General features: G+C 40.1%; 1 protein-coding gene across 8 annotated transcripts in view; it reads right to left on the bottom strand.

Moving 5' to 3' along the window:
* Nucleotides 1-1656: 1656 nt before the first annotated feature.
* Nucleotides 1657-16594, bottom strand: part of scai (suppressor of cancer cell invasion) — a 32017-nt gene continuing 17079 nt past the window's right edge. For 6 of the 8 annotated variants that reach the window (XM_020053672.3, XM_020053673.3, XM_020053667.3 and 3 more), the window contains 15 exons: nucleotides 12890-12985; nucleotides 12467-12553; nucleotides 11628-11726; nucleotides 10165-10261; nucleotides 9635-9733; nucleotides 9100-9252; nucleotides 8723-8824; nucleotides 8433-8561; nucleotides 7858-7936; nucleotides 7650-7749; nucleotides 7382-7463; nucleotides 6986-7058; nucleotides 5915-6088; nucleotides 5727-5827; nucleotides 1657-5626 (listed from right to left, as the gene is read on the bottom strand). In XM_020053672.3, the coding sequence (XP_019909231.1) occupies nucleotides 5477-5626; nucleotides 5727-5827; nucleotides 5915-6088; nucleotides 6986-7058; nucleotides 7382-7463; nucleotides 7650-7749; nucleotides 7858-7936; nucleotides 8433-8561; nucleotides 8723-8824; nucleotides 9100-9252; nucleotides 9635-9733; nucleotides 10165-10261; nucleotides 11628-11726; nucleotides 12467-12553; nucleotides 12890-12985 (1621 nt within the window). In that variant the 3' untranslated portion in view covers nucleotides 1657-5476. Of the gene's footprint in view, nucleotides 5627-5726; nucleotides 5828-5914; nucleotides 6089-6985; nucleotides 7059-7381; nucleotides 7464-7649; nucleotides 7750-7857; nucleotides 7937-8432; nucleotides 8562-8722; nucleotides 8825-9099; nucleotides 9253-9634; nucleotides 9734-10164; nucleotides 10262-11627; nucleotides 11727-12466; nucleotides 12554-12889; nucleotides 12986-16594 lie in introns of those variants that run through there. The other 2 variants (XM_020053674.3, XR_002197851.3) reach the window with 2 other exon arrangements.

The raw sequence follows: 16594 nt of genomic DNA, 5'->3' as shown, positions 1-16594 counted from the left end.
CAATTGTATAGCAGCGTAAGACCTTGGGGCTGAGACACTGGGGGGATCCGGCGACACTGTGGCCCTACCCGGGGGAGGTCCCGGACAGGGCCCAACAGGCAGGAAATCAATCCACCCGCATCAACCAAAGGGACACCCACCAACCGCATCCACCCTGAATGAGGGCCGAGTATTACCAGCAGAGTACAGCCCAATTGGACAACAACAAGCCAGTGACTCTTCCCCCCAAAAGGCATTGGAGTGAAGGCATCCCAGTTGCGACGAGAGCCCACCTGGCAAGACAGCAAGGGTGGACAGTATCGATCTTTCTGGTCACCTTCACGTCCCTGGGCCAGGCTACACCTTATCATAAACCGTGCTGTAGAGATGTGTTTTTAGTAGACACTGAGTTTGCATTTCTAACCTTAATTGGAAGATCATTCCACAGTAGTGGAGCTCTATGAGAATATCTCCACACTCTGGGCTAATATCTAATATACAATGATCTGTTACAGAAGCTTCGGAAAGTATTCAGACCCATTCACTGTTTCACATTTTCTTATAGAATATTTAGAATTGATAAAATTCATTTTACCTTCAATCTACACACAATACCCCATAAGACTTTAAAAAACTTTGAAAATAAAAATGTTTAATAAATTCTAAATTCAGTCAATAATGGAACAAAATGTGGGGAACGGGAAGGGGTCCTACTCACTGTAAGGATTTCAACATTGTGAAGATGACATTTAGTCTACTAGAAGGCAAAGTGGAAGTCTGCAGAGCACAGAGGTAACAGACCAAATTTGGCATTAATATAGTACCGTTAAGCAAACGTAAGTATTTTAAGTAACCTATCAATTTAAAGACGTACGAGGCAAGGTTGATGGTGTAAAAGTTTGAATTTATTAAAAAATATATTTGAAGTAGTGTTACGACAAAACGTACAAACTGAGAATAAATCAAATGAATGAAAAGGGCCTAATAGCTGCCTCCCCTCTATGCTTACCCAGAAATGCTAAGCTTCAAATTACATCTCTCCATACAGGACAAGTACAACTTAACAGCCACCCTGGGAATGAGCCAGTGCCTCCCACATGCTAGGGGAGTCTAATTGTAACACAGACATAACAGGTAAATGACCTTAATACAACCATCTTTGACACTCAAACTGGTGTCTCTGGATAAACCCCTTTGACAGATACATCAAATGACTCAGACTGCTGGCAACAACTGACATTACTGAAGATTTGGAAAATAACTTATTTGTCTCTACAGAAGCTTATTTTTCTTTTAAAAACAAGATTCCCCCTCTTTGCCTATGGCTTACTAAAGTACCATAATCTAATAACAGATCATATGTTTTACCATGGTGCAGTGAAATTACTAGCAAGGTAAGTGGGGGACATCTGTTTAGTTTTGTGTATGCAAATTCATTCAGGAGCATAATCTGCATATTTGTTCATATTTCTTTAATAAGTCTAAATGTAAATATTTTTCCAATGCTTCCTGTGGATCTTATGTTGAGTTTGTTTTCATTGCTTCTTCGGGAGAGGTCTCGTTTTTAAAAGATAGGAATTACAAAGTGATAATCTATATAATAATATAAGAGATGTATTATTTAATTTCAACATTAATGCATTTCTGTCAGAATATTAAAAAAATTAAGACAATACATTTTACACAAAAACAAAAACTTTTAATTTTCTTAAAGAGCATTCAAAAAAGCTTGCATGTTCCGGTATTTTAGTCACATAACTTGGTTTCCCTCCATACTAAATAACATCAAATGAAATTGGCAAAAAAAAAAAGGGAAAGAACCACCTAGAGATTTAAACACAGAATGCCAAATAATGTTTAACTAGCATCACTAGAAACCCTTAACTTATAAAGAAAGAGTATTCTGACCAATATATCACTTTGAAATCGTTCCCTCCCACAACAGCAGGAACCTGTAGAAAGAACACTTCATTCAAAGCAACACTTTAGATTAGGCCCAAGAAATGAATTCAGTATCATTATTAAATCTATTTTTGTTCCATATCACTGCATTACTAACATAGGGCTTATTCAATGATGCAAAACCTTCAGCGCATTTCAGACAGACACATATTGCACACAACTGACAACTCTTCCAAATAACATGTAGTTATAGAATGACATTCCTTTCTGTTTCACAATGTTCTACCTTATTAGGAGTTATAACTACATGCTGACATGGGAATGATTACAGTCACATCTTGATTTACAAGTTTACCGGTATTGAAATTATATTATACATTATGCATAAATACCAGAAGTACTTTACATGTACTAGGATCACTAGTCAAATTAATTTTGGCCTGGGGTCAACTGAAGGGGTTGCTTCACAGTTTGCACAACAAGCTTTTTGTTTTTAAATATACTTTCTATAAAAATATAGAAGAGTACCTGTGCTTTTTTGTTCCTCATTGCTAACTACAATGCAGAATAAAACACTCCACGGAGGAGTAAAATCCCCACAAGATTGAAACAACTTGGTGTAAACAAAGGCCCACAGACAAAACGTGTCCTGAAATGGTTTTACTGCATACAATTCACAGTGTTATGAGATGTGACGGTCACAATACATAAATTATCCTATTTGGTCTTTTCTCTCTTTTCATGAGGATTTCATGTTTGTTACTTCGTGATTTAGCGAGTCCGTGACACGGATGACATGCTCAAATGGACAGTAATGCTTCATGGTCTTCCCTTGGGAGCTTTTCAGTCAACTTGTTTTGGCAGTGATAACTCTTATGGGAACTGGAGTTGTTCATAAAAAAATGGAGGATATTATTCAAAACAGGATTGCAATGTCGCGGCCGTGAGATGCTTGAGGAAGAAAGAAATAACTGGATAAAAACAAAAGGCAGTTTGAATGAAACACAGTCCACGGAGGCTTTGTAGATTATATGTTTCTACAAAAGTGGGTCTGAAGGTGAGCTATAGTAGTGTAGCCCGTTGCGCTAGCTTGTGCTTTCCAGTGAGCGAGGCTGCTTGTCCCATGTGATCGTGCGTCAATGGCATGCCCTGTGCTGCCCCCCAAAAAACAGACAGACACGCATGCTCTAGTAAAAAGAACATAGATAATATCATACGTCACAACAATGTTTTTTTACGAAAAATATGACCGTGTTCCTGTCAGTTGTCATTGACAAGAAACATGAGACCTAAATGTGTATTACAAGGATTGCGGGGAGGCATAGGGAACAACAGAACGGACAGTCTCTGACATGCCTTTTTACCAACAGCACAACAAATAAGATTAAGTCAATTCAATACAGTAAAGTGCAAGGCTACTATTGTTATTTTCATCATTATTAATCATAAGATCATTGTCAACAAATAAACAATGTTATAATTGTCATGGGGGTAGTATAGCCCATGCTGAAATGGTCCACATTGGTTGTCAATGTTACAGTGGGGAGAACAGTGGCAGTTCGACCCCCAACCCTCCATGTCCTTGGAATGTATGCTGGTTGAGTTTGACCCAAAAAAAAAACACTAATGGGAGCACAGTTAAGTCATTAAATTGCTATGACAACTGCACATCTTTTTCACAGTTACTACAATTAACTATTTGACATACGTACTTAAGACAAAAACATCTCTCTGTATCACATACTGTTTTTTTTTTTTCTTCAATTATACATAAATATACACATTTAAAGTGGTAATTATTTTCTTACTTTTGAAATTTAAAATTTCTTATTAAATACTTAAAAATGTTTGGCTATCTTTGTTCACCATCACAAACATGTACTGAAAAATGGTTGCTAGGAGTCCATTCAAGCACAAGCCGGTTCCATTGCCCCGCCTGTATAAGGAAACAAGACAGTGCTTGCTGCCATATAAGGGCAGGGGCTAGACGGCTGTTGTTGGAACTAACCTGCAATCAGACTAACATGAACTCGACAGAGTAAACGCTATGGACAATAATACTGAATAGACATGCAATGAGAGAGAAAAAAAACGCAGCATGAACTCTCTCAGTAAACCATCATGCCTAAGACAACCAGTTAAAGGAATGCCATTATAGAGGCTTATTAACTATGAATGACACAGGGTATTTAAAAGTCCTACATTTCCCAGAAACCAACAGTTTCTAAATCAGTACTGGTACCTCCCTTAACATAATTTATTTAATCCCCCACTGATCTGAAATAACTGGGCAGGATAAAGCAGGTAAAGGAGAGGTTATGAGGAAACATACACTTATTAAGATGCAACAAACAAAGAGAAAGGCCTCTGCCACCCATACAATGTATGAGTCTCACAAAGCATCATGTCAACATCTTAGATATCTAGTCACGGTCAAAGAAAAACATTTAAAAGATCCACAGCAGAAGAAGCATAACCCTGGGTCCTCACGTGAATTCTCTGGAAAACCCAGGTCGGCTGAGGTTAGTCCGTTTACACATGTTGACGGTCCTGTGAGCAGTCGGTTAGCTGTGTACCTGTGGGGTGCTTGAATCTACACCCGTGTGGAACCCAGTACGGGAACTTCCTCGGACGCAAGGAGCAACCGTGAAAGACTAGAGACCACCTGCCTGCCCGGTCACTGCACCACTGGCTGACATGTTGGCAGATCATCCAGAGCTGCCGACTACGCCACCCCCTGACTACACCACAGGGGTACTTAGGGTTAAACTGTCCTTCAGGGTCCGCATAGGCACACTGTCCCCAGCCCCCCACCCCATAGGCCTCGGTTTTACAGAGCGGACTATAGAAACAAAACAAACAAAAAGCAACGCACAGGCAATTACATTAGAATTAGATCTGTATTCAAACCGGCTGATCTAGTAAGTTAAACATAAACATGCAGAGTAGTCTCACTCTAAACTCTACAGCCAGTTGACTTGGCCACCACATCCACCCACCCACCCACCCACATAAGAGTAACCCCTACAGCTTGCGTTGAAGTTTGTTTTCAGCCCAGATAGCTGGAAGCATCTATCTAGAACCCACTGCAGGCAGTGAGGACAAACTTAATTTAATGTTTTCTCTTTTCTTTTCAAGTGGAAAAGCCCTCAATTGCTTCATGTGTCTGCTCGACACCCACATCAGACTAAGATAGCTGCGCTGTGTGTTCATTGGTGTGTTTTTTTTTTTTTTTGTAACAGTACGTAAGTACATGCTCATCTCACGTGGATGTAAGAAGCTAGTTGACATGTTTGTACTGTAAATGTGCAGAGCACGCCACTGAATTCCATCAAAAGCTGTATGGACGTTGAAAATAAATATAGCTGATATAAAAAAAATTATAACGACAATACAGTATGTGAAAAAAGGAATTTGGGTAAAAAATAACAAAAAAAAAACTGACATTATAAATAATAAATATTTTTGTTATATCAGTAACATCATTACCTATGAAAGTCGAGGAATCTCCCCTGTGCGAGTGTGTATAGCGGTGGTCTGCATGTCTGTGGTCGGTCTGGGTTTGTTCACTCGTGATTTGCTGGCCAACTGAAGGTCAGTAGTTCACACCCAGTGTTCCATCCCAAAAAAGGCTCTGCACATCCAACATGGTGGCCAGCTCCAGAACATGCTTCTGCAGGACACTGCTCTCCACCGTGTCCTGTTTGGGTAGCTGGGGGTAGGATTCTGGGAAGCTCCTGGACTCCTTGAAGAGTAAAAGAGAACATTATATTTTGCTCCCAAATTACTGTACCTAAACATGAGCTACACTTCAGCTATCAAGGGCCACAAGAAAAAGGAGTTACCCGAAAAAGCTTGTGCAGTCTCAGTGTAGCGGAGCAGAACACAAAGCGTATCAGTAACAATCGAAGGAACTCGTCACCATAGAACTGAAGGAAGGCTTGGTCTGTTGGTGAAAAATTGTTTCAGTTGTGATATTTGCGCTCAAGTTATCAAACAAAACATATCATGGAATTTACAAATAAAAAGTGACCTATAGCTCGTGAGCGCGTAATCATCTGGCCGATGTCACGGTACACCTTGCGTAGAAAATCCTGGGCCTTATCCCACAATCCTTGGCGCAAGCTGCTCAGGCCACAAACGGAAAGGAAGGCCAGTAGGGGGCAGTACAAAAAGAGTGTGAAGAGGCTTCCGCGTTGGGACTGGTCTGCGAGAAGAAGGACAAACAAAGATGAGAGAAATAGAAACGTTTTTCTGAAAACATTCACAAAAACTTGTCAATTTACATGGCTCATTCCGCCCAAGTCTAAACTCAAAACAATGAATTAAATAACTGCAAAATCCAATAGAAAAGAATGTTCCATATGAGAAGGCCTAAATTAGTGCAATGGTTGGAAAAATAGGCCAACACATTTGAGAATCAACTGACGAGCTCTACGAGCTCCAGAAGAGTGGAGTTTGTACAGTTTAATTGCAAACTCAAACAAATTACATTAACAGAACTCCGTGGCAGCCAGAATGCTGCAGGCTACCGGAAAGTGGGAGAACAGTTCCTTAAATCAGACTTAATCCCAAGTACCTCAGTTTCTCACATTATTTTGATTACAAGCGTTGTGGTATTTCAACATTAAAGTATAACTGCAACTGCTAGCAAAGACAAGTCAAATTCAAGATAGCGAGTGACAGCTACATTCTGCAACAGAGAGAAGCTCATTGACTCTCTTATCATGGCAACATTTTTGCCCTTAAAGTCGCAGATATTTTACCAGTTTAGGTCCAACTGATGTTTAGGAGCTGCTAACACAGAGATTCAGTTAGAATGAAAAACATGAGAGCAACATCTTCAGATGCTCTCTGCCACATTCTTTTCTGTAGTTTATGAAACCTGAAACTTGTTTTCCTGTTCTTACTCCACCCTAAACTAATTGTGGTTATTTATTTTGGTGAACTTTATCAGGGGAACATTATTCTTTGGGGGTATCGTTTAAAGCATTTTGTTAAAAAGTGAGCAACAGTGACATATAGCACCCGTGATAATATATTGTAAGGGTTCTGCCAATTCCCACCCCCAGTTCAAAGCTATTATGACAGTGACAAAACAAACCTTGCATGCTCTTTGGATAGACTGTGGGAGATAGCAGGCACACCAGTGGCTGACCAAAAAGATTGGTGAAATTCTACATGGAAATAGAAAAAAGATGCGATCAGCATTAGTAAGGATCACATCAGTGGCTCACATTCTCTTAAGGACATCCTAAAACAACACCTTGTTCATAAAGGAAACAGGATAAGCTTCACACGCCACTTTCTCCATCTTGACTTCCTATCTTGAATACTGATGCCCCACAGGGTTGTGTTGTAGCCCCTTTATCATCAGACTAACAACGTGACGACATCTAGGGAACTCAGCAACCAATCACCAAGCACTTATTTAAGTCATCATTACCCTCCTTTTAACCCACTCGAAAAGTGAAATCTGTAAATTGGAATTTTCACCAACCTTATAGGCTGTGCTGTTGGAGGAGTCCACAATGACAAAGAGAGGCTTCCGAGTGAAAGGGAACAAGTCCCCTGGGTGAAGACTAAGGCATATATAGGATTCAACAGTCATTGCATGTTCACACAAACACATTTGAAATACAATGAAGCAAATTGTGGGCTATGCTAAAATTTGAATGTATCTTTTTAAAGGACAACGCTTGTTTGCCAAACATTCCAAAACATACTGAGAACAGTGGATTTTCAGAGTGCCAGCACCGATTCCATACCAGTGCATTTCTTTTTGGGCTTGGTTCCTTTTCTGCACTGTCTCTCCATTCACCACATCACGGTTGGTGTTGGTGAGGACTCCTCCGAAGTCATATGGTCCTAAATGAAACAGTCAGTCAAATACCATTTGGGGAATTCCAGTTCCTGCGCCAAGAAGTTGACCAGTGTGTGAATCAGAGTGTGTGTGTGTGTGTGCGCGTGGTATACCCTCATAATCCAAGCGTCCGGTTGGGAAGACTCCAGTAGCTGAAAGATAGACGAGCAGCACACTGTTTGCCGGCAATTCCTAAAAAACAAATCAACAAAACTTAAAATCAGAAAATACCATCTAAACCCTGACACATTTGATTAAACCAACATTACTGTATTACCATGTTACTGTTTCAAAAGAATGATAGAGTTATGTACAGTTAACATTCACGTTTGTAAATTAGGACTCTAATCCAGAACAATTTACACTGCTGAACCCTGTGGGAATGCTACTCTAGAGTGGGTAGCAAGTGGCCTGGACTGGACCCAAGTTTAACAGCTCATCGATGTGCTAAACTCCTCTTTTTGATTTTATATAGTTTATAACCCAAGAGGAGACTACAACTAATATTAAAAAACAAGTTTCTGACATTTTGTGAAATCCACTGGAGCTTACAAAAATCATGTCTAAAAAGTGTGCGTGATGAAAAATAGATTTTAAAGTGGCAACAACTTTCTTCTGCTCAGCCAAGCATGGCTAAGCAGCCATTTTGGAACATGAAGGCAGAGCAAATGGGTGGGGTGGGGCTGACCTTAAAGGAAGCTGACAGGAAGGTGTAGAGCTGGCTGAACGTTGGCTTGTACAACAGGTACTTGTGAGGGTTCTCCCTCTTGGCTGGCTTCTCGCTGGGTTCCTGTGAAGGAAGACATGGGGTAAGGGCCTGTGAAGGAAGAGACGGAGTAAGCAGCTGTTTCCAGGACACGTTTCATGCAGGGTTGCCGGCGCTGCCTTTGGCCCAAATCACAAGATTCTTTTCATTCGGACCATCCTGAATGTTCACAGCACATCACGTTAAGATGCTAATACAGCGTTTCTTCTCACCAATGTTCCTGGCTTAGATGTCGATGTAGCCAGGTTGACTGGTTCCCGCTCCAGAGCTTGGAGTATGCGGAACATGTCGATGGTTAGCTCGCTGAACTTCACCTGACGGAAACAAGATTGGAGTCTTAAGTACAGTGGTAGTCAACTGCATGCCACAGAGACCGCTGCTTTTCATTCTAGCCCCCGTTATAAAAGAGACTGACTTTGACTTCGGGACACCAGGTGGATGCAATTAACTTAGAGGTACAATAGTAAACTAGCAGCTATCAGTGTTCCCAGGCTTTGAGACGAGAGCCAACGATCTAGTGTATGTGAACTAGACTTGTCTAGGGATTGTTAGGCCTGGTCTTTAGACTAGGGCTTGAGCTCACACACACCTGGTTGTTGCAGTTGCCAATAATTAGTGCATCTGCCAAAGTGAGCTGGCCAACCACCATTCCCTGTTCCAACTGAGGCACGCCCCCCTCCTGTAGCCGATTGGATGTGATGACCACGGTATTTTCCTCGTTCAGCACCACCACCGGGTCTGCCTGCTCACAGAAACACACACACGTTAGGCATGTATCACACACACTACTCTATTGTGCACACCATTCTGCTATCCCTGGTGAGGTGCAGATAACATTTTACAGTAATTGACAATACTGATTCATATCTTCACAACCCCGAAAACATAAACTACATATTAATGATAAATTACAGCAGTCTCTAATATGTTGTCGGTACTTTAGTCAATCTTGGTGGGCACCCGTAATTCTGTCCAAAGGTTTGTTGGCCCCTGGAGGCCTCCTTTAAGTGCTGCTGTATCCTTTATTCATAAGTTATGATGCCGTTTCCCCCTTTCAAGAGGCAATGGGCACAGTCAATTTTAATGCATCAGTAGATTAAGCCAGTTATTCTTTGGGATCTGACCTCTACAAAAGCCGCCACCTCCTGTAAGACCAGATTCCATTCTAACTGATCTTCGGTGTTGAATCGCTGTGTGTAGTCTTCAATTTCCTCTGATAGCTCCTATAGGAGAATGGAGTTACACACAGCACACACAGTTTACAACACAGTTTACAACACACAGCCTATTGTTGGGAAAGGGCTACTGGAATAAACCTTTTAATGAAGAGAAAATGTGTCTCCCTGTGTTTCCCGCACTCTACTGAACTCTAACATAATAGAGCAAACACAACAATGCACAGTAAGGGCCTACATGAGAATATTGTGGGATTCAGATACAGCTCTGGAAAAAATAAAGACACCACTGCACCTTTTCATTTCCTTTCCAAAACAGTTGAAAGGGAACTTTTGAGTGAGGAACAGAAGCATTGTATTTGCAGTGGTCTCAATTTTCACCTTCCTTTTCGACTTTTTTGGAAAGGAAAGAAAAAGTGCAGTGGTCTCTTAATTTTCTCTGGAGCTGTATTTTGTGTGGTTCATCTCAGGTTTCATACCTTGACCAGCACTTTCACGAGATCCATCTTGTTGAGAAGTAAACAGACGACGATGTAGCGGGCGTAATACCGAAGCTTCTTCACTACCAACTCAGGTCTAAGCGGACAGGAAGAGACGATGGGGGAAAGGAGAGTCGTGTCACAATCCAATCAAAATACAGCCATCCCCAGGCAACAAAACACAGTGAGAGTCATAAGAATTTAGCAATTGCTAGCAAGTCTGCCAAAGCAATTTCATTTCATGGCATAAAAACATACTTTTTTTGTTTTATTTGTGAATTACATTAATACAATAACCATCGATAAAGGTGACGATAACTAACTTTTTCATCAAGTGAAAAGACGAGAGAATCGTGGAATCTACCAGAAATAATAAATAAATGTTGTTGCTCTTAAGAGATTGGAATTTAGGTCTTCCACATGAGAGGCACTGTGCTTAACCACTACACCACAGAATTACACGTTTCAGGAGTAACTGGACTCCATTGAGGATTGTGTTAAACTGACTAACGTTTCTTATTACGTTCACCTCCACCATAGCGTCTATGAATTGTATTGCTTTTGCCACTGGCCATTTTAACAGCTTATTAGCTAGTAATAGGCTTACTAGTATCTACTAACTTCCTAGGAATAATCATAAGAATTGAGCAATTGCTAGCGAGACTGAAGATGAACTTTTCCATGCTGGTCCATACTTGGCTGCAATCTTGTGTCTGATCTTGTCAGACAGTTGAACTGATTTTCTTTTCTCCATGCTCTTTTCGGTACACAAGATGTCACAAAACCGAATAATTGGTCCTTTTCTCTATGGAAACTGACAGAATGCGTGATTTTCATATTGCAGGTACTTTCAACTCACAACAAATTAAATTTAATTCCACAGTAGAGAAGAACCTCCTGCTCCTGCATACATTTTTTGTTAGTTTTTTTACTTCTAAAGTGTGCCAATGATATTGTCTAGGCAACATAGCATTTCTTTGTGGAAGATACAGATTAGATGCAGTAAATTTTTCAGATTTGTTTGTTTTAACTGCCGACCAAAAGAAGTACATTTGTGGGTACCAAAGGATTTTTTTTATTGAAACAATTTTCCAGACTAGGTGACAAAACCTTTCCAATTTGGCTTTTTAACAAATACCCCAACAATTATAATGTATACAGGTAGGAAACGGAGTCTACGAGTTGACGAGTGCGACTGACTTTTCACCATTTGAACAAAGAATTTACCGCCATAACAATTCAGAAAACGTAGCTGCTTTCAACACATGACCAACATTAGCAAGACCAATATTTGATGCAGGCAACGATAATAAAGTGTACATTATAGTCATTTTGCTACATTACAACATCCTCTTGGCCAACCTCATGGGACCAAAATATAGATGGGAGCCAATTGGGACATAGAGAGTACAAAAAAAAAAAGGCATATCTAAATGAATACAATGCCATGAGCAGGCACTCACCGATCCTCTTTGTTGACCTGATAGTAGTAGGACCGCTGGCGAATGGCTGAGTAGAACGAGAAGGCCTCATTCAGGTAACTCGTTTCTGAGGTGCGAAGGCTACGGCACAGAAAGAGAAACGGTGCGCTAAGACCTCGCTGCATTGATGTGACACACATACCGACAGCTCCTGTGTGAGTACATAACAACCGGTCGCCTCTGTAACTTTATTTTCTACCAGAAATCGTTTAAAATCCAGGAATCTTACACCACCACAATCAGGGCTGCAAATTCATGCCTGCTCGCTGATCCGGGGAGGTTTGGGAAACCCTTTATCCCCATCAGCCAGTGAAAACATTGTAATATGTCATTTTTAAAGGCTACAGAATTAATAAAACTAAGGAATTGCTGAAGCTGTTAGTTGTGTTGTGTCTAAGCTATACTTACAGAGTACAAAGTTCAAAGTCTTTGCGTAATTGATTTATCATGAAATAGAATAGCAAATCTTTAATAGGCCTACATTTTGGGATTATTTTCCAGATTATAACAAATTAAATTAATTAAACATTTATAATTATGTCCATGAAAACAACCAAGAAATTCTCAGAATGTGAGGTCCATATGAAGCCTATAAGCTAGGCTACTTGCTCTGAAAAGAGAAAATCAACTGCTCTTGAAAACGTAAGCATGACATTCACACTTTACCATCAGAGCTAGACCTGAGCCAGTGTACTCTCTCTCCATTCAGTTCAGTGCCAATGTTGCCAGTGCTTAATGTGCCACTGGCAAATTAAATGGAATGTTGAGCACTGCAACCATTGTTTTAACCCCCCATACAGTGTGTGGTGGGGCAACCTTACTAGTAGTGGTAGTAGAGCTGGCCTATCTTTGATGCAACCTCTCCGATCTGCCATCTCTTCAGGCCATACCGATTGTCCAGGACCTGCCTGCTCACAAGAAAAGAAACAACAACAACAAAACAGGAACACTGTTTAAAATGAACATTTAGGACAACAAGTAATAACTTTTTTAATTTGAATTTTTAAGCCAATTTGACACTATGGGCATCAAGCAAATGTTGCCAACATATATACACACATTTACACTTTAATATATTATTTGTCACTTTTTTCTTTTCTTAAAACTGCTAGTAGGCCGGATTGAGCTTTTTCATCTGCGGAGCAGTGTGTCTTTCCATCTGACCTGCAGGACTCAAACGTTCTTCATCCATAAGACTGGGAACATGATTCAGGGATTTTGGAAGCAGTCTGTGGTGAACTGACCTGTGCTGTTGCTGGAACTTCCACAGCTTGGTGTAGACGTCAAAGGTGCGGCCGAAGTAGGACTGCCACTGCTTGTGCCCGTACTGGGGAAGATCTCTGCAGACCACAAGAGACAGGGGGTGAGAGGAAGGAAAAAGCACAGTAGTCACACCTTTCCTGGTGTGACAAAAGGCAGCCCGAGCTGTCAATGCCACACCAAATGAAGATCTTAATGTGATGACAGCTCTTATCACCATGTATTTCACCATTCGCTTACCACTAGAAATGTCCCACTTACATATTTGATTTTGCAGGTCAAGTTGCTACACTTGCATCTTTACAACCTTATATATTACGATCCATATGTGTAAAAATTCCTCCAAAAACATACAATACCATGAGAAGCAAAGAGGGGATAGGCTAATCAGCAGTAGAAACAGCAGCACTCTCTTTGGAAGTTATATTTAGTAAGCGTAGTTAAAAAAAAAAAAAAAAAAAAAAACATTAAACATTAAAGCATACATATGTAAATCATACACCCAAGTCACCTCTGAGCTGTCATATCAACTCATACACATATCACCAGAGCAGAAAGGCACAAAGTCCCTTTGAAATTCTACCTTAAAGCCATTGTCTGGGATTGGGGCTTTTTTGTTGCTTTCCTACAAGCCACTGTTGATGTGCCTAAGGATTGGTTTGTGTGTGTGTGTTTCTGTGTGCGTTTTAGTGTGTGTACGCTTGTGTGTGTGTTGGTGTGTGTTGGCGTGTGTGGGCGAGCTAGGCTGAGTCACAGGGGTGGTGATGTGATGGAATGTGACCAGGTCTGCCTGTCAGCTGTGGTTCAAGTCGGCCACTTTGTTCCCCCACCCCACTCCCCCCTTCCTATTTAAACGCTGAAGCTTAGGTCTCGTTGTTATCATTTCAGCATTGCCATGACAACATGTTTGGAGACTAGGAGGAGTGGGCAATGGTGGCTATGGCAGCCTAGAAACAACAAAAAGACCCAGTGGGATAATGGTAAACAAACTAAAATTAGCTTTTGGATAATCAAGAAAATAAAAAAGGCCAACAGTTAATGTAGTTACTTTCTTTGGCAAAGATGCAAAACAAACTCAGGAATAGATCATCAGCCATATAAAGCCCAGCTAAAGCACAATCAGCAGGGCCAACACGTAATATTAATAGTATTTCCGTCTGTTAAAACACACAGGCCACACAGACAATGCATAGGCCTATACAAAGGGTTGGCATCCTTGGTCCTCAGGTCCAGTCTGAGATCACAGTGTTTCTATATTGTAATGTGACTTATTTACCTTTCCATTCCAACAACCTAAATATACACTGTGCTTCACCAACACCGCATTTTACTTCACAAATACTACACAGGCCTTAATCTCAAGCTCTAGTTGGCAGACATTTGTGCCATAACTGAACCATTTCTCACGAACACTGGCATACATAATGGTGTATACTGCACACAAAGACAGACATGATTCATGATCCATCAAATGAATAAACCTACAAAGCCCTTGGTTGACTAACAGATTTAAAGTGCTTATTTTCGAAAATGCACTTCTGGGCCCTAAGTCAAAAAATGAAATACTGAATGTTTTCTTAGATGATGAAAGAGGGATGAATGGGCAGAATATTTACTGGTGGGAAAAAAAGTGTGCTTTTAAACACTGGTGGTTGGTAAAGCCTATTGGTTTCTTATTTTGTGTTTCATCTCCTAGCCTAATACCTTTGCTGGCTGTGGGAAACAATGTCAGAAGGATTGGTCAAATATTCAAGCAGAATTATATTTTGCCTCCAGGCACCATTCATTTTGTACCCGCCTGAACAAAATGAATATAGACAACACAGATTTATCAAGCAAAGTAAAGAATGGAGGAAGAAGTCTGTAAAATGTGCAAAATTGATAAACTTTCTTGCAGACTTTTGTATTCTACCACTGTTAAGACAACTAGATACAGCACAAAAAGTGTTTACATTGTTGTAAAAAGGGGTGGGTGTACACAAGCTATAAATCAGTAACCAAAGGTATGAAAGCAGTTTCATTACAGAAAGCTGGTCCAATACCACATAACAAAATACATATGTTTTTACAAAATACATGCTACTGTCAACAGGACAAAGTCAAGCGCAGCTGCATTTGACCTGTACTGTATCAAATTGCTAAATCCCCTAGTTCATAGGGATTCCAATTGTTTAATTGAAATCTAACACAGGCAAAGCCTAACACAAGCAAAGTCCCAAAGAAGAACTGGGACAGTGATCCCAATCTTTGGTCTGATTCTAATAACCAAACCTCTGTGTAATTAGCATAGAGGAACAGAGGACTGCAGTAGGCCTGGCTGTTGTTAATTCCAGGATGAGACTGGGCCTCCAGAGACTGGGTCAGTGTGCCCCAGATATTACATGCATGCCTAGTCTAAAATGCCTCTCTGCTCGCACCCATCAGAATGATAACAATCCTTCCCGTTTCTAGCCATGTTTCAGGTACAGACCCCAAGGCATCGCTCATTTTAGACAGTAATAGTATACATCACAGTATATTCATTTTTTCCCTCAAATTGCAATAAAAACATACTTAAGGAGTAATAAGAAGTCCTTGAAGACTTGAGAATGGTTACAAATAATTTGAAAGATTTTAACTATTTGGTTTCTACTGTACTGTCCATTTAGTACTTTGGTGACACTCCCTTAAGTTGACACGTATTACTATGTTACTGCTATGTAAGTACATAGTAACAACGGTATTAACAACAATGTAAAACCACAGGTATTACATCATACTTACACTAGAATTATTTATTGGTATAGGTTATTAAACATGTGGAAAAACAAGCGTAATTACTAAACATCCTATAGGATGTTATTCCAAGTGGGTAATTACACATTATTTTTGTTTTAGTAATAACAATGTTGTTACACATGTAAATAAAATATTTTGGAATTTTGCAGTTGGCTCCGTTGCATCATATGAATAAACAGACCAAAGATGTTTAAGAAATAGTTTGGTAATCGTGGAACTTTATCTAACACATTTCCCATGCTTCATGTCTGGCTACAATGTTTTCTTCAAACAAATGTTATGTAAGAACAATGTCATTAATATTTACCTACCTAGGAATAAGCAATTTATGAGAAAGTTAAATTAAAGTTAAAACCTTTGTAAATAACATGTAGTTACATTTATAATTACGCTATAGAGACCTAGGAATAAGCAACTTATTAAAAAGTAGAACGTAGAAAGTAAAACCTTTGTTATACCATGTAGTTACATTTGTAATTACTATGTACATACCAAGGAATAAGCTAATTATGGGAACGTGAAACTAAAGGCTAAAACCTTTGTAATACGATCAAGACTATACCTGACGATTTCAGCTGCCACTGTGCTGACACCTCCCCCTCCCCCGTGTTGTCCCTGTCCTTGTCCATCTGGTCATGCTTCCGACCTGGACTAAGTTTAAATAAACTCTAGACTCAGCCCACATGCATTTATTAATTATTACAATTGTAATCTTAATATATTCACCTGGCACAGCCAGAAGAATACTGGTCACCCCTCTGAGCCTGGGTCCTCTCTAGGTTTCTTCCTAAATGTTGGCATTCTTAGGGAGTTTTTCCTAGCCACTGAAATTCAACACTACTGTTGTTTGCTCCTTGGTGTTTAAGGCCGGGTGTGTTGTAAAAGCACTTTGTGACAACTGCTGATGTAAA

Source organism: Esox lucius, chromosome 14 (genome assembly GCF_011004845.1).
Source record: "Esox lucius isolate fEsoLuc1 chromosome 14, fEsoLuc1.pri, whole genome shotgun sequence".
Taxonomy (NCBI): domain Eukaryota; kingdom Metazoa; phylum Chordata; class Actinopteri; order Esociformes; family Esocidae; genus Esox; species Esox lucius.
Note: the sequence above shows the minus strand (reverse complement) of the source record. Positions and strands in the feature narration are given on the sequence as shown.